This window comes from Cricetulus griseus, chromosome 6, assembly GCF_003668045.3.
Source record: "Cricetulus griseus strain 17A/GY chromosome 6, alternate assembly CriGri-PICRH-1.0, whole genome shotgun sequence".
NCBI classification, from domain to species: Eukaryota; Metazoa; Chordata; class Mammalia; order Rodentia; family Cricetidae; genus Cricetulus; species Cricetulus griseus.
The window spans coordinates 32,924,118-32,939,395 of record NC_048599.1 but is presented as its reverse complement, the minus strand read 5'-3'; the positions used below and the strand labels follow the sequence as shown (position 1 = coordinate 32,939,395).

Here is a 15,278-nt window from a genome sequence, read left to right as displayed (position 1 = left end):
CATGGAGGCTAGGCTCTGTGGAGACGAAGGGGTCTAAAGGGAAGGCAGAACGAGAGGATATTGAGAGGAGGGCAAAAAAGAAAGATAAATATCACATTCTCTCTCATACAAGGAACCTAGATTTATATTTATATACACACACATATGACATGAAACAGAGAGGAATGATTAGGAGGGAGAAGGATGGGGACTAGCAGGAAGCAGGAACAAGAGAGGGTGATGAGAGAGTGAATTTGAGCCATGATATACACATATTAAAATGTCATTATCCCCTTATTTTTGTACACTAAGAAAAATATTTAAAAATAAATAAAATAGTGGGAAAGCCTAAAAGAAAGACGGGTTACAGGTCAAGTCCTCAAAAATAGTGATAATGAGCAAGTAGGACATATGGTTGCAAGAAGGGCTGGCGCAGATGGAGTAGATAAGAAAAAATGCAAGCTGAAAGTAACTCATGAGAGAAGATTAAGGGACTTTAGTAAAGACTACAATTGCCTAGCTGCACCCTACCCTCTATCCCCACCCAGTAATACCATGACAACCATATACAAGGTAATGGTGCTGCCTGGGATGAGAACATAATGTCTGGGTCTCCAGCACCACCTGGTGTGGACGAAGTTTCTTTCTTGCCTGGTCCCACAGCCGTTTAGTCCCAAATAAACACACGAATGCCATATTAATTATAAATTGTTTGGTCAATGGCTTAGGCTTCTTACTGGCTAGCTGTCTCTTAATTATTAACCCATTTCTATTAAACTATGTATTGACACAAGGGTGTGGCTTACCTGTAATCCAGCATGTTACTCCTTCAGCAGCATAGCGTCTCCCTATCAGCATCTCTCTACGTCCTCTCCCCAGAAGTCTCCTCCTTTGGTAGCCTTGCCTGTACTTTCGGCCTAGCTACTGGCCAATCAGTGTTTTATTCATCAACCAATAAGACAAACATATATACAGAAGGACATTACCCCATCAACCCAGACCAAACTTATAGATAGAAGTCATGCAATAAAGGTGCTAGAGAGATGGCTCAGAGATTAAGAGCACTGACTGATCTTCCAGAGGTCCTGATTCAATTCCCAGCAACCACATGGTGACTCACAACGATCTGTAATGAGATCTGGTGCTGTCTTCTAGTGTGCATATATACATGGAAGCAGAATGCTGTATACATAATAAATAAATAAAACCTTAAAAAATTTACTTGGTGCTAAAACCACACTTTAAAAAACAAAAAAAGAAGTCATGAAATAAGAGAGTAAATTGTACAGATATAAACTGTGATCAGTTCATGGTTCTGCCTCCATAGAGCCCTGGGCTGCATCCTTCCCACTCAGCATAAGTGATAAATCATCTTCTACCCTCTCTAGGCTGTTTGTGGTGATATATTATTTATGATGTATTAAAGCTTGCCTGGGGATTCAGAAAGCAAAGTCAGCCACAAACTATAGAGGTCAGTAGGTGTCGGCACACACCTTTAATCCCAGGATTCAGGAGATAAAGGCAGATGGATCTTTCTGAGTTCAAGGCCACCCAGGGATACATTAGAGTGAATCAGTCTGAAAGAGAATTAGAACTCAAGCCTTTAATCCCAGGACTCCAGAGAGGTATATAAGACAGGAGCAAGAAAAAAAAAAAAAGACAGGAACAAGGTCTCACTATCAGGCATTCATTCTCCAACCACATTGAGGATAGGAAGACATTGAAATCTCCAGCCATGCTGAGGAGAGCTTGTGGGTCAGCCCCTTCAACCTGAGGTAGCGGTAAGGATTAGTGGCCAGCTGCTTTGCTTCAGCTTGAAGTTTGAACCCCAACGTGCAACAGCTGTTTGCAGTTAGGTTTGTACATTATGTGATTTGTAGTATAGCTGTAATGGGTACAGGAACTTTTTGTCAGCAAGGATTCGTACTGTTCACGAGAATAGCACAAAAATCCATCGAGCTCCCATTCCTTGCTGGAATGGTGTGAAGATTGTAAAGGAAATGAAGGTATACCAGTTCCTTAAATGAGAAAAGCATCCTGGGTAATGTGACTAATATTTTGTAGAGGTCAAAAAATGAGTGCTGGGTTCCCTTCATGAATATTTAATGAGTGTTGTGGGTTGAATGTGAAAAGTTATTGCACAGTTTCTTGGGTTTGAACACCTGGCCCCCAGCTGGGAGAATTGTTGTGGGAAGTTGTGGATCCATTTCGGAGGTAGGACAAAACTGGAGGGTGTATGCAGGGTGAGCTTCACGGGTTCTAGCTTAGCCAGGTTCTAGATCAAGCTTTCTCTACAGTATAACCAGCTGCCTTGAGCGCCTTTTGCCCCAGCAGTGAGCTGTTTGCAATGCTATGCCTTTTCTGGCATGATGGACCACGTATTCTGCACCCTGAGTCAGCATAAGTTCTCCCTCCCCTATGCTGTGTTAGTCAGGCATTCAGTGGGCACTTTGATATATCTGGTACAGGGGTGGGGAACTGGCAGTGAGCAAACCTTGCAATGACTGAGTCCATTCTTGGCCCACATATTAGCTTCATGTATGCTCTTCTAGTGTCAATCAGGAGGCCTGAGAGTACCCCCCCCAAGTCTCTGTTGTTCTCAAAAGACATTAAAAGAACGGTTTGCATTTTTTAAAGGAAATCTCCATGCTGCAGAATTATTCTTGCCTCATCAAATAAGGCTCAAAATCACAACATGTCTCCACAGATTTCCTATGGTCTAGCAGACTAAGGTGTTGGCATTCATATCGGCCTTTGCATTTTTAAGAATAATTTTACATGAGCAACTTTGTGAAACTGCCTGTTGTGTCTGTGGACGGTACTCCAGTTGATTGCTTCTAAGTGGCCACACAAACCGCCTTTTATTTATTTGGTAAAGACTCTAATACCTTGCCCTAAGGAGGTCCCACTCATGAACTTTGAACTTTGAAACTTACACTGACATTTACAGCACTGTCAATCTGTCATCATTTGTTTTATTCAATTTGTGAAAACAGAGGATTTCTCAAAGACAAAGCAGCGAATTGGGAAGCACAGGAGGGGAAAAATGCATGTATAAAGCAGAAGCAGGCTTATTAAGGGTTTCAGAAATTTTACTCCTAATGGGCTAGACTCTGCATCCTCCATTTTGTGAGTAGACTGGATTCTCTTTGAAGTCTTGGAAGCTTTCTGTAGCAAAAAGCTTTATACATATGGGGATGAGCTGAAAATTGAGCTTATGGTTTTGCCCTTTTCGAATGTGTTTTTCGGAGATTTGCCTTTCATATGGCATCGTGGAGAGAAGATGGGCAATTTTACCTTGTGTAACATTTTTGCCTGGAAAGTGCCAAGTGCTGGAAGACTTTCTTTAATGAATAAGTCCACATGTCTGCCTGCTGGAGAAGGGCTGAGTGTAATTAATTTATTTCCATTTTATACCTAAACAAACTAAGAGGCTCAGAACTTCTACCAGGGCCAGAACTAAAAAAGAAAGAAAAAAGAAAAGAAAAGGCCTCACCCACGATAGACTTTGGAAGTCGATCATAACTTCCAAAGAATGCCCTTAGAAAGAATAGAATCCAAGACATTGCCACCTTGTAGTTATTATGTGGTGCTGTTTGTCGTTATTTTAACTGCTTTCTAGTTTCCTAGCTTATTTAGAAGATTAGTAACTTCAGATTTTGGATATATTTTTAAAAATAGTTTTGTTTGTTATTAATGTATGGTGGGTGCATGCATGCTACAACTCTGTGAAGTCTGGTCCCCCTCCCACCTCTATGTGGGTTCTGGGGAACAAACTGGGGGGTGGTGTCAGGCTTTTGCATAAAAATCTTTGACTCATGGAGCCGTGGATCTATTTTTTAAATAAGTTTTCAGTAATGTTTTCTCATTGTTATGATTCAGTGTAAGTGCAATAAAGAAACTAAATTAAATAGAACAACGGAATTCAGGTCTGTATAATCAGGTAAAATTGTATCATACACACAGAACAGGTAATAAATGTGCAAAACTCAGAACCGTGTATTTAGTGTCTCTTGGTACGTGCGTCACAGCACAAACTCAACTGAGTGCTCATCAATACCATTCTATCATAAAAAGAATTAAGACTAAGTATTTCTAAACATGCCTACATTATTTGTTTAGTCATTTTGGTATCTAGAAAGAGAACTAACCAAAAAAATTCTGAACAATTATGTCAACACTCCTTCAAAAGGGGTTCACGAAGGCTAGGGAGATAGCTTAGTTGGTAGAGAGCTTCCCTTGTATGTATCAGTCCCTAAGCGCAATCCCCCAGAACCTATGTTTAAAAAGCCAAGCACTGGGCTAAAGAGATGGCTCAGCAGTTTATAGAGCACAGTTCACTCTGGCAGAGGACCCGTGTGAGATTCCTAACACATACGGTTCTCAGCAAACTAACACCAGTTCTAGGGGATATGGTGCCCCCTTTGGCCTCCGCACCTATATACATGCAGGCCAAACACTAATACATATAAAGAAAAGAAAATGAATTCTAAAAATAAAAAAAGCCAAGTATGATGTTACATGGTTACAATCCCAATGCTGAGGAGGCAGAGACTGGTGGATCTGAGGTTCACTGCCAACCAGTCTAGCCTACTTGATGAGCTTTAGGCCAATAAGAGAACTTGTCTCAAACAAAACAAAGAAAAAAAAAATCTCACAGGCTGGATGAAACCAAGGAAGCCAACCTGAGATTGCCATCTTATCCTTGCTCCTAACATAACACACACACACACACACATACACACACACACACCACACACACTATAATGAAAAAAAATAAAATTCAACCAAAAATTCTTCCTGGTGACTTCTGCTCACAGCCAGTCTTCCATGCACAGACATTCATAGGAAATGAAAACTCTCTTCCCGATTTCTTATCAGCCCATTTCTCAGTTCCCACCTTACCTGGACTGTGTGTTTCCTTGCCCTCCCCAGCCTCCAAGTTCAGCTCAGGAATGTCTCTACTGGGTCTCCCATATTATCACTTTTTTTCCTACTTTAGCAATGGGATTTAAAGTTTATGTTTTACCGTCATTACTAAAGTCAATGTCAATTTTAAAGACCATTTAACTTTAGAAGTCTAGTGTATATATCATGGCCTAAGTCCTTCCTGCTGGAGTACATGGTCATGGCAACGGTGGGAACCAGCCTTTTGTCTAAGATTCTAACTCAGCACCAGTAGAAAAGTAGGAGACAGATACACCACAAGATGATGCAGAGAAGAATCTGACTTTCCATCCATACCATCACTTTGTTCTACACATAATGAGCTCACAGTCCCTCTGCTTATTCTGGAAATACTTTGATTATAAGGTACATTTAATTTCTGTGCTTGAAATATGAGTCAAAGGGTTGGGATGTAGCTGAGTTTCCAGACTGCTTGCCTGACAAACACATGGACTTGAATTATCTTGAGTATTACATAAAAATGGCTGTGTTGGCACACACCAGTAATCCCAGCATTTGGGACGTGAAGACAGGAGAGTTAGAAGTTCAAGATCATCCTTGTCTGTCTACATAGTGAATCTGAAGCCAGATTCACTCCATGAGACTATATTAAAAAAATAAAATAATAAGTAAAACAAGAATCAACAAATGACTTTCACTTGAAATTTATTGTTAAGGTAATCTAGCCCTAATAGGGCCTCCCACTCCTGAGGCATTTTTCTGGTAGATGCTCTGGGTGAAAAAAACACCAGCTGTTCAGAGGGGCTTCCTTGTCTGTTTTGTTTGGGTCTTTTGAGGAAGGGTCTTGTTGTGGAGTCCAGATTGGCCTGGAACTCATAGCCCTCCTGTCTCAGCCTTGCATGTACAGGCTAACAGCTGTGCACTGCCTTGCCTGGCCATACCTGTTTTCTTTCCCATGCAAACATGAAAGATTGAAGAAACATAAAGGAAAGATTCTAAACAACAGCCTGCTTTGTGCTTACAGGAAAAACAAGCCCTCTAAAAGCGGAAACAGTGACCTTCTCTTGCATTTGTCACTGAGGGAGGCTTGTACAATGGGCAGAAAAAAAAATCTTGAGGCATTTATAACTCCATCTACTAATTTAGAAAAGATGGCTTTCTCCATTACATCAGGAGAGGTCATCCTGTCTGACAACAGGTGTGTTTCCAGTCAAAACCTGGGGACAAAATTGGGTTTACAGGAGGATCGTTGTGATACATGCTTACTCTTCTGAGACACTGTCCTTACCTGTTACTGATCTCTAACTCTTGACACCCCGAAGCCACTCTGCATATTTAGCCATTAGAAAGGTGATTTCTGAGGCCTGGCAGCTGTTGGTGTTACTGCTATTGTACAGGAAACAAAAGCCATTCTGCTCATCCTGCCTGCCTTTGTATGTGCGATACTGGAGCCGTTTCATGAATGATGTCTAATTCTTTACCAGGGAATTTCATTACTGCCCAGTGATAGTTTACACTTCCCACGGTGGAAGAGAATATCTGAGCCTACCTGCTAATGGGAGGAAGCTTGGCTTCTGACCTCTGTTAAGATGCTTGCGTTTTAAGTCTGTTAATTAGACCTGCTGTGAGATTCCATCATAACAACCCCCATACTTCCTACCTTTTCTACTCTGAGCCACCAAAGCCGGGACTGGCTAAGTGGACTACAGGATCTGCTTGTCTGGGAAATTAAGCTGAGTACAGTAGGCCAGGGCGTGTGGAACCCTGGAACACCCACACAAACCAGCATGAACTCGATGTCTTGTATAGCTGATGTTTACTTGAAACACATGTATTCTCCTCCATTATTTTCAAGTAGAAAAAGTATCAGCCTCGGAAGTTTTCAATTGCAGATACAAGAAACAAAACGGCCTAAGTGATTGAGGAAATGCACTGAGCTCTGTCATTCCCACCTTTCACCCTGTCCTAGACCATGACCTTTGCTGTATGACTTGAGGTTCTTCCATTAGAGGTGGGTAATTTTACCCAACTGAGTGTTGGGCTCCAGCATATGATTTGTTTTGGCTGGAAATAGGAAGCATCGTTGATTTTCACACGTCTACCATTGCTACTATAGGGATAAGCCCCAGTTGTCTGTCATCAGAAGTGGTGTGTGTGGGGCAGGGGCAGGGAACAGAGAATGAGGTACACTTTTGGGGTCCATATCTGCATCTTGTGAAGTCATGACAATTCTGGGCTTCACTCTAATTAGGCCAACCTAGACTACATGTTTAATGTGCTAGGCTAAACAATGAGTAAGAGGAGTTTGGATTATGTTAACTCATCAGTGAGAGGAGACCATATATATACATATAAATACATACATACATGTATATATATAGAGAGAGGGCAGACAGACAAGGTTGATCAGGAATCTACATGATGGAGACAGCTGTAGCAGAATCTGACCTAAATCAACTCACTTGCTAACCCAGAGTTTTATGAATGAGAATAAGCAACAGTTTTAAGCTAGTGTACTTTGGAATGGTTTGTTACGAAGCACTATGGTGGTAACGTGTGACTGATACTCATTGCTTATGTTACTGAAGAATCCAAAGGTAAACATGGGCTTTGGGAGTTGGAGAACGTAATTTCTCTTGTAGTTCTCTGTGATTCATTGGTGTTACAACCCAGGATGCTGCTCTTTATGATGACTTTGCCATTTCAGGCTTCCCATCTGCGTCTTGGGTATTTAGGAAGCAGGAAGGTCTGGGCTTCACTCTGATTGGGCCAACTCAGGTCACATGTTTCTGCAGGGCCAATCGTAGAGCAGGAGTTAAGGTTTTATGATTTGTCCCTTAGTCCCCTTCTTAAGGTGGATGTGGGCCCAGGCTCTTCCAGAATCCATGGCTTCAATTTGAAGGTAGGGGTAGGGAACGAAACATGCTAAGAGATACTAGCAATATAATTTATGGAATGTCTAGATGCTTGCAACTTTGTTTAAAAATTCCCTTTAAATATTTTTTTTTCTGCCTGCATATTGCTAGGCTGGCTAGAACTTCACAGAGGGAGTATTCCCATCTTGGATGTTACTTGGTGAATTGTGGTGATATTTTGTTTATAATCTAACAAATAAACCTTGCCTGAAGATCAGAATGCAGAGCTAAGCCACTAGTTAGTCACACACACTAAGCCACTAGTTAGCCATAGAGGACAGGCAGTGGTGGCTACACCTTTTATCCCAGAACTCTGGAAACAGAGGCAGATGGATCTCAGTGAGTTCAAGGCCACCCTGTGTGACATGAGAGTCTAAAGAGAAACAGAGCTCACACCTTTGGTCCCATGACACACCTTTAATCCCAGCACTAGAGAGGAATATAAGGCAGGAGCTCAGTGCAGTCTCAGGGCAGTGTGAAGTTTGGTGGAAAGCATTGCAGTCTGCAGTCACACTGAGGACAGGATCATCTCTCTTTGGTCTGAGCCTTAGTAGAAGTAAGGACTCTCTAGTGACTTGTGTGCTTTGCTTTTCTGATCTTTAGCTTGAATCCCAATATCTGCCTCTGGGTTTTTATTATTAAGACCAGCTATTATTCATGCTATAGTGAATGTCAAAGCCTATGGACATGACACCCAAAGAACTGAAGGATGAATAGGATGGCAGTTTAAAGTAGGACTCTCCCATCAGCTTACTGGACTTCCAACTCCTAAGAGCGCAGGATTTTGAGAAAATGAAAAGTGGATTTCATCTGCTAGGGTGTGAGCGTTCTGATCCGGAGAATGAGTTGCAGCTGATTTAATATTAATATGATCATTCCACTGACTCTGGCCTCCACTGTTTCTTATTCGAAGTCAGTGACAATTATAATTCTCTAGTCACAGAGTATCACCAAATCACCCAATAAAAGTGTGTGTCAAATTCAAAATAGAACCAGCGACTTTCAGTGTGTTGTATAATTTTCTTTCAAAAATTACACCTCCATCTACCAGACACACACTCCTTCTCTGTAAAGCCTTTGTTTGTTACTGTCCAGCCTTTTCAGGATAAATCAACCAAACAACTTATCAGGATCACTTTTTGCAAACATGGATTTTTGAAGGTACCATAGCTATGGTCCGTGCTTCTTAGAGTCTGATACTGAGACTCTGAGAGACTGAACAGCACTTAGCATCCAACATGTTTTTTGTCATTCAGCAAATGCTTATCATTCAACAAATACTGTCAAGGATCTGCTGACTACAAAGTGCTGACTGTGTTAAATGATGTGAAAGACATAGAGGTGAATAAAATCCTTCACTTCGGGTAATGTAATTTAATTTCATTCACCATTTTGGACATAAGGAAAGATAGGAAACTACAATTCCCGGGGAATATCTTGGCTGTCTTGTAGGATTATTTACCTTGCTATCTCTAATCACTAAGATCTGTGGGTCTTAATGAAATATTTGCCATAAGACAAAGGCATTCAAATCAAGCACTTCTTGTGATAAAGCCCAGATATTAAGCAAATTGCTATATTGTTACATTTAAAAATATTTATTTATTCATTTTCAGTGTGTGTGTGTGTGTGTGTGTGTGTGTGTGTGTGTATGTGTGTGTGTGTGTGCGCGCGCACATGCTCATGTACCTGTGTCAGTTTATGTGGACCACATGCATGCAGGTTCCCTTGGAGACCAGAAAGCATCTGACTCCCTGGAACTGGAGTTAGAGGTTGTGACTCTCCAGATGTCAATGCTGAGAACTGAACCTCAGTCCTCCGGAAGAGCAGCAAGTTCTGTGTGCCACTGAGCCATTCCTCCAGCACCACGTTTATTTCCTAAAAACACCTATATACCCCCCTTTCTGTGGCCATTATTGGGTTTGGTTTCCTGCAAAGGGTTGGCTTAGTAGTGCCTTAATTGTTCATCTGGGGTGCTGATTCAGGTACATTTTCCTCAAGTTTTTTTTCTCTTTGTTTTCTTGCAGGCAAGTTATGCCTTATACCACACAAACAGAAAACTAACGTTAGAACCGAAAGTCACTGTCAATGCCAGAATCGTTGTGGTTGGTGCATCCAGTGTTGGCATTTCATTCTTAGAGACACTGGTGTTTTGGTGAGTTCTTTCATTCTATTTAGTCATTTATCTGTTTATTTTCAAGAGATAATTTTTTTCTTGTACCTTATATATATTTTTAATGTGTGTGTGTGTGTGTGTGTGTGTGTGTGTGTGTGTGTGTGTGTGTGTGTGTGTGCACGCACCTGTGTGAGTTTGTGCACCACATGCATGCAGGTTCCCTTGGAGACCAGAAGGCATCTGACTGATGGGGGATGTCTATATATATATATATATATATATATATATATATATATATATTTATCTTATTGGTTGATTAATAAAACACTGTTTGGCCTATAGCAGCAGGGAGAAAGGCAGGACTAGAAGACAAGGAGAATTCTGGGAAAAGTAGGCAGGAAGAGACCTCGAAGAGTCGCCATGTACTCCTCGAAGGAGTAACAGATCCAGACCCTTCTCTGTTAAGATAAGACCACATGGAAATTCTTAGATTAATAGAAATGGGTTAATAATTAAGACTGAGCTAGCCAATAAGAAGCCCTAGCCACTGGCCAACAGTTTAATAATTAATATAGCATCTGTGTGTTTATTTGGGGCTGAGAAAGGCGGTAGGACCTGGCGGGACAAGAAAACACCGTAACATCTGACTCCCTGGAACTGGAGTTAGAGTTGGTTGTGACTCACCAGACGCCAATGCTGAGAACTGAACCTCAGTTCTCCGGAAGAACAGAAAGTGCTGTGTGCCACTGAGCCATTCCTCCAGCACCACATTCATTTCCAAGAAACACCTTTGTGTCCACTTTCTGTGGCTATTGCACAGCCATTATTGGGTTTGATTTCCCAAAACCTTGCAATTGTTCAAACATGGGAAACTCCCCACTTGAGAAAACACTTTGAGTTTGTTTGCCAACCCATTGCACAGCTGTGTGGACTCATGAACCAGTGGAACATTCTAGATGTGGGACAGAGTAGGACCAATGATTTGTCAGTAAACTCATTGGATCACAGCTATATTCACTTTCATGTCTTCCTTGGGAGTATTTTTGTGCCTCATTTACAAAGTTGAGTACCTCAGCAAAGATTGTAAGGCCTAGACTGTATAAAACTGGTGCCATATGACCCCTTCCCAAAAGCCTCTGCTGGTCCTCTTCTACACGTGTTTACTTTATCAGGGCAATCATAAGAATCACATCAAGTCTTTGGTAAGGATTTAGATTCCTAAAGCCCACACCAGGAAGGCAGAATTGAAAGCTCCAAAATGGGTTGAGGTATGAGTTTGAGATTCTATAACTGGTGCACCATATACTCATGGTTTCTCTGCCCTTGGTTAGATCATGCTGACCTCAAACTCACATAGATCTGCCTGCCTCTGACTCTCAAGTGCTGGTACTAAAGGTGTGCACCACCATGCCTAATAAATTTTATTACATTTATTTATTGTAAGTGAAAAAGCTGGAGCATGCCAAGATACATGTGTGTACCAGGCTTTCTTTTGAGCCACCAACCAGCTCCCAAATCATGACACGGAGACTTCTTATTAGTTATGAATGCTCGGGCTTTTCTTATGCTTGTCCCACTGGCTCTTATCACTTAAATGAACCTGTTTCTCTTCATCTACATTTTGTCTTGGTGCTTTTTACCTTTGTTTCATTCTATATGCACTATTCCATGCCTGGTTGGCTGGCAGCTGCCTTGCTGACTGGCCCCAGGCATCTCCCTTTTTACTCGAGTACCTTGTTCTCTTCTTATTCTCCCCTGTCTTGGACCTAGATTTCTCCTCCTACTTTATTCTCTCTGCCCACCAGACCTGCCTATCCCTCTACTGCCTAGCTATTGGATGTTCAGCTTTTTATTCGACCAGTCAGGTACCTTAGGCAGGCAAAGCAACACATCTATCTTTACATCATTAAATAAATGCAGCATAAAAAATGTAACACATCTTTGCATTGTTAAACAAATGTAGCAGAAACAAATGCAGCACACTTTTACATGTGTGGAAGTCACAGGAGAACTTTGTGGAGTTGGTTCTCTCATTCTACTGTATGGGTCCCAGGTATCTAAACTCAGATCACCAGCCTTGGGCAGCAGGAGCCCCAGCCCTGGGAGCTCATTTTGGCTATGCCTCAAAGATAGGTATTTAGGCAGAACTTCTCTTCCAGCCCCATGCCAGACATTAGGGCACAACCCTTGGGGAAAGGCAGGTTTGTGTGGCTTCCCATGCTGTTCTCTTAACTGCTACCCTTTAGAGCCCATTTCCTCTTAGGAAATTAGGAAATGGGCAGTTCCTAAGGACTCCCAGTTTTCACCAGTCTCTCCCCATCTGCCTGCTCACTGAATCTCCAAACAGAGGAACCCTAGGATGGAGTCGAAAAACTTGGACTCTCCCTCCTTGGCAGTCATTCTGCCTTGGGAGCCCTATGCTTCCTGACTTCTCTCAGACTGGATTTCTTCATCAACTCTTAAAAACAACAACAACAACAACAACAACAACAGCAAAAATTCCCTTTTTTCAATTTTAGATTGATACATAGTACGTGTACATTTAGTAGATATGGGTGATATTTCAAAACACTATATAAAATGTAACTAGCACATCTCCCACCTGTCACATCTTTGTGTTTGGAACAAAGTCCTTTCTACCAGCTAATTTGAAATATCCAATTAGTTGTTGCAACTGTAGTTATCTAATTGTGCTCTAGAACATTTGAAGCTGTATTTCCTACCAACAGCTCTCCTGTGCCTACTAACTCTCTCCCTCAATTGCCCTTAGAAATGTATCCAGGGTTTTGTTTGTTTGTTTGTTTGTTTGGTTAGGTTGTTTGTTCTACTTTGTTCTGATTTTTTTGATTGAAAGTAAAACTTTTTCATGCAATATATTCTGATTATGTCCCCTCCTCCAACTCCTCTAAGATCCTCTCCTCCTCTCCCATCCAAAACAAAACCTTTCTGTCTCTCATTAGGCAACAACCAGGCATTTAAACAACAATAAGATAAAACAAAAGCAAAACTTAGCAGGACAAAACAAACAAGTAAAAGAACCAAATAAGAAGCACAAGGAATGTGCGCGCGCGCGCGCGCACACACACACACACACACACACACACACACACACACACACACACACACACACACACACTTGTCTCACAGGAATCCCATAAAAACAAAAACCTGGAAGCCATAATATTTGCTCCAAGGACCTATACATCAGTTCTGTGTGATTAGACAGACTTGTCCCCTATCCCCTCCGGCCCTTACACTCTTTTCACTTTTCTGCAGTTTCCTGAGCCTTGATGGGAGGAATTTGATGGAGACATCCCTTTTAGGGCTGAGTATGCCAAGATCTCTCACTGGCTGCATATTATCTGGCTGTGGGTCTCCATATTTGTTCCCATATGCTGTAGGAGGGAGCAACAATGAACATGTTTGAGTGAGTCTCTCAGCAGTAAGATGAAACACTCTTTGGATATATCCTCAAATGTGGTATAGCTGGATTTTGGTTCCCAACTCTCTGAGGAACTGCCGCAGGGATTCTATTTACTGGCTGCACAAGTTTGTACTCTCAACAGCAATGGATGAGTGTTTCCCTGCTCCACATCTCCACCAGCATGGGTTTTTAACAATAGTTTACCTTTCAAGGTGCTATCTGTAGTGATTTGAATAGGAATGGTCCCCATAGGCTCAAATCATTGAATTCTTGGTAATTAGGGGGTGATGCTACTTGAGAGGGATTAGGAGGTGTGGCCTTGTTGGAGGAAGTATGTCACTGAGGGTGGGTTTTGGGGTTTCAAAAGCCCAAGCCAGTCCCAGAGTCTCTCTTCTTGATGCCTACAGATCCAGATGTAGACCTCTCAGCTGCCATATCTGCCCATGTGCTGCCATGTTCCCCACCCTGACGATAATTGACTTAACCTCTGAAACTTTAAGCAAACCCCAAGTAAATGCTTCATTTTATGAATCGCCATGGTGTCTCTTCACAGCAAATAGAACACAGCAATGAGATTTATTTCTACTAACTGGCACATGTACCAGAGAAATCATTGTCTTTATTTTATTTGTTTGTTTGTTTGTTTGTTTGTTTTTAGACAAAGTCTCACTGTGTAGTCCTGGCTGGCCTGGAATTCTACTAAGCAAATCAAATTGACCTTCCTGCATCTGCTTCCTAAGTGCTGGGGTCAGCGGTGTGCACCACCCTACCCAGCTCTATCAGATATTTGTAAAGGGCCGGGGTTTAGAGGCCACGGAGACCTGAATGGAAAGAGACCATTTTCCTCCAGTTGTTCGGGGCCACATGAAAAACTCCAGCTATTGTTTAAAGCTGTAGACGCTCTAAGGCCAGAGGGAGACAGGAAAATCCAACTCACTGTAACTGCTCTTAAAGCCAACAGTTAGTAGCCCCAGAGGATGAGTGGAGTTTGGGGGAAGTTAGCTGATGACACCACCACCCAATAAATGCCCTTGCCTGACTATCAGGAAGATAAGCCAACACCAGTGAGTGGCTTGCTCATCTGTTGGCACATTAACCTGGAAAAGAAAAGAGCCAGTTTCTAGCCAGCTTGTCTGATGCTTCAGAACTTAACCTCAGTTAACCAGAAGCACACATTGTGTGTTGTTACTGACATTCACAACAGAGCTCAAATGCATCAAGCCTCTGGCCACTTAGTATTTCATGGCAGGAAGGAAAATTATGAACATTTATTTCCCTGTGGATGCTGCACTATAGTTGGGGTGTTTGACTCTCCTGCTGGGTCCCTGTTCCTAAGACTCTGAGCTGCAAGCCTAATGCAGCCCATATCGGAGTGATGAATTAGTGGGGTGGAGTTTTGAAATTGGGGAAATAAAGAAATGATTATCAACAGGTCTTAAATCTTAATTTGGCTGTAATACTTCCAATGATCTGCTTAGAATGATTACATTAAGATATACACATATAATTTTTCTCTTATGGAATCGACTTACATTCAGTAAGAAGAAATATAAGTTGTGGTGTAAGTGCTGGTTTGATTAAATCCCCCAGTCAGAGCCACCCTTTAAAGCATTCACAATTCTCCATCTTCATTACAGAGATTATGTTCACTGGAAGGAGACTGGTATCAGCTTACAGATCTCTAATCCTTGAGAGAGGAAATCATTTTCTCATTATTTTCTCTTAATTATTTTAAATTAGCAATCACCATAGTAACTTGCTGCATATTTCACCTTACTGGTTTAGTTGCCACTTGAACTAAATTTATATACAATTTGGCCTGCAATGAAATTGAAGACATTTCACCAAAACACTACCTCCTATCCATGAGGCGTTGAACCCACATTTTAGAAGCAAGACTTGGGGGCAGGGGTGGGCATGGCCTGGCTCTTGAGCT

At 41.7% G+C, this 15,278-nt stretch overlaps 1 protein-coding gene across 1 annotated transcript in view; it reads left to right on the top strand.

The window, feature by feature from the left end:
• Cfap61 (cilia and flagella associated protein 61) overlaps window positions 1-15,278 on the top strand; it is a 289,348-nt gene that overhangs the window by 143,449 nt on the left and 130,621 nt on the right. Inside the window, exon 18 of the mRNA XM_027421600.2 lies at window positions 9,830-9,957. Within this exon, the coding sequence (XP_027277401.1) occupies window positions 9,830-9,957 (128 nt within the window). The remainder of the gene's footprint in view (window positions 1-9,829; window positions 9,958-15,278) is intronic.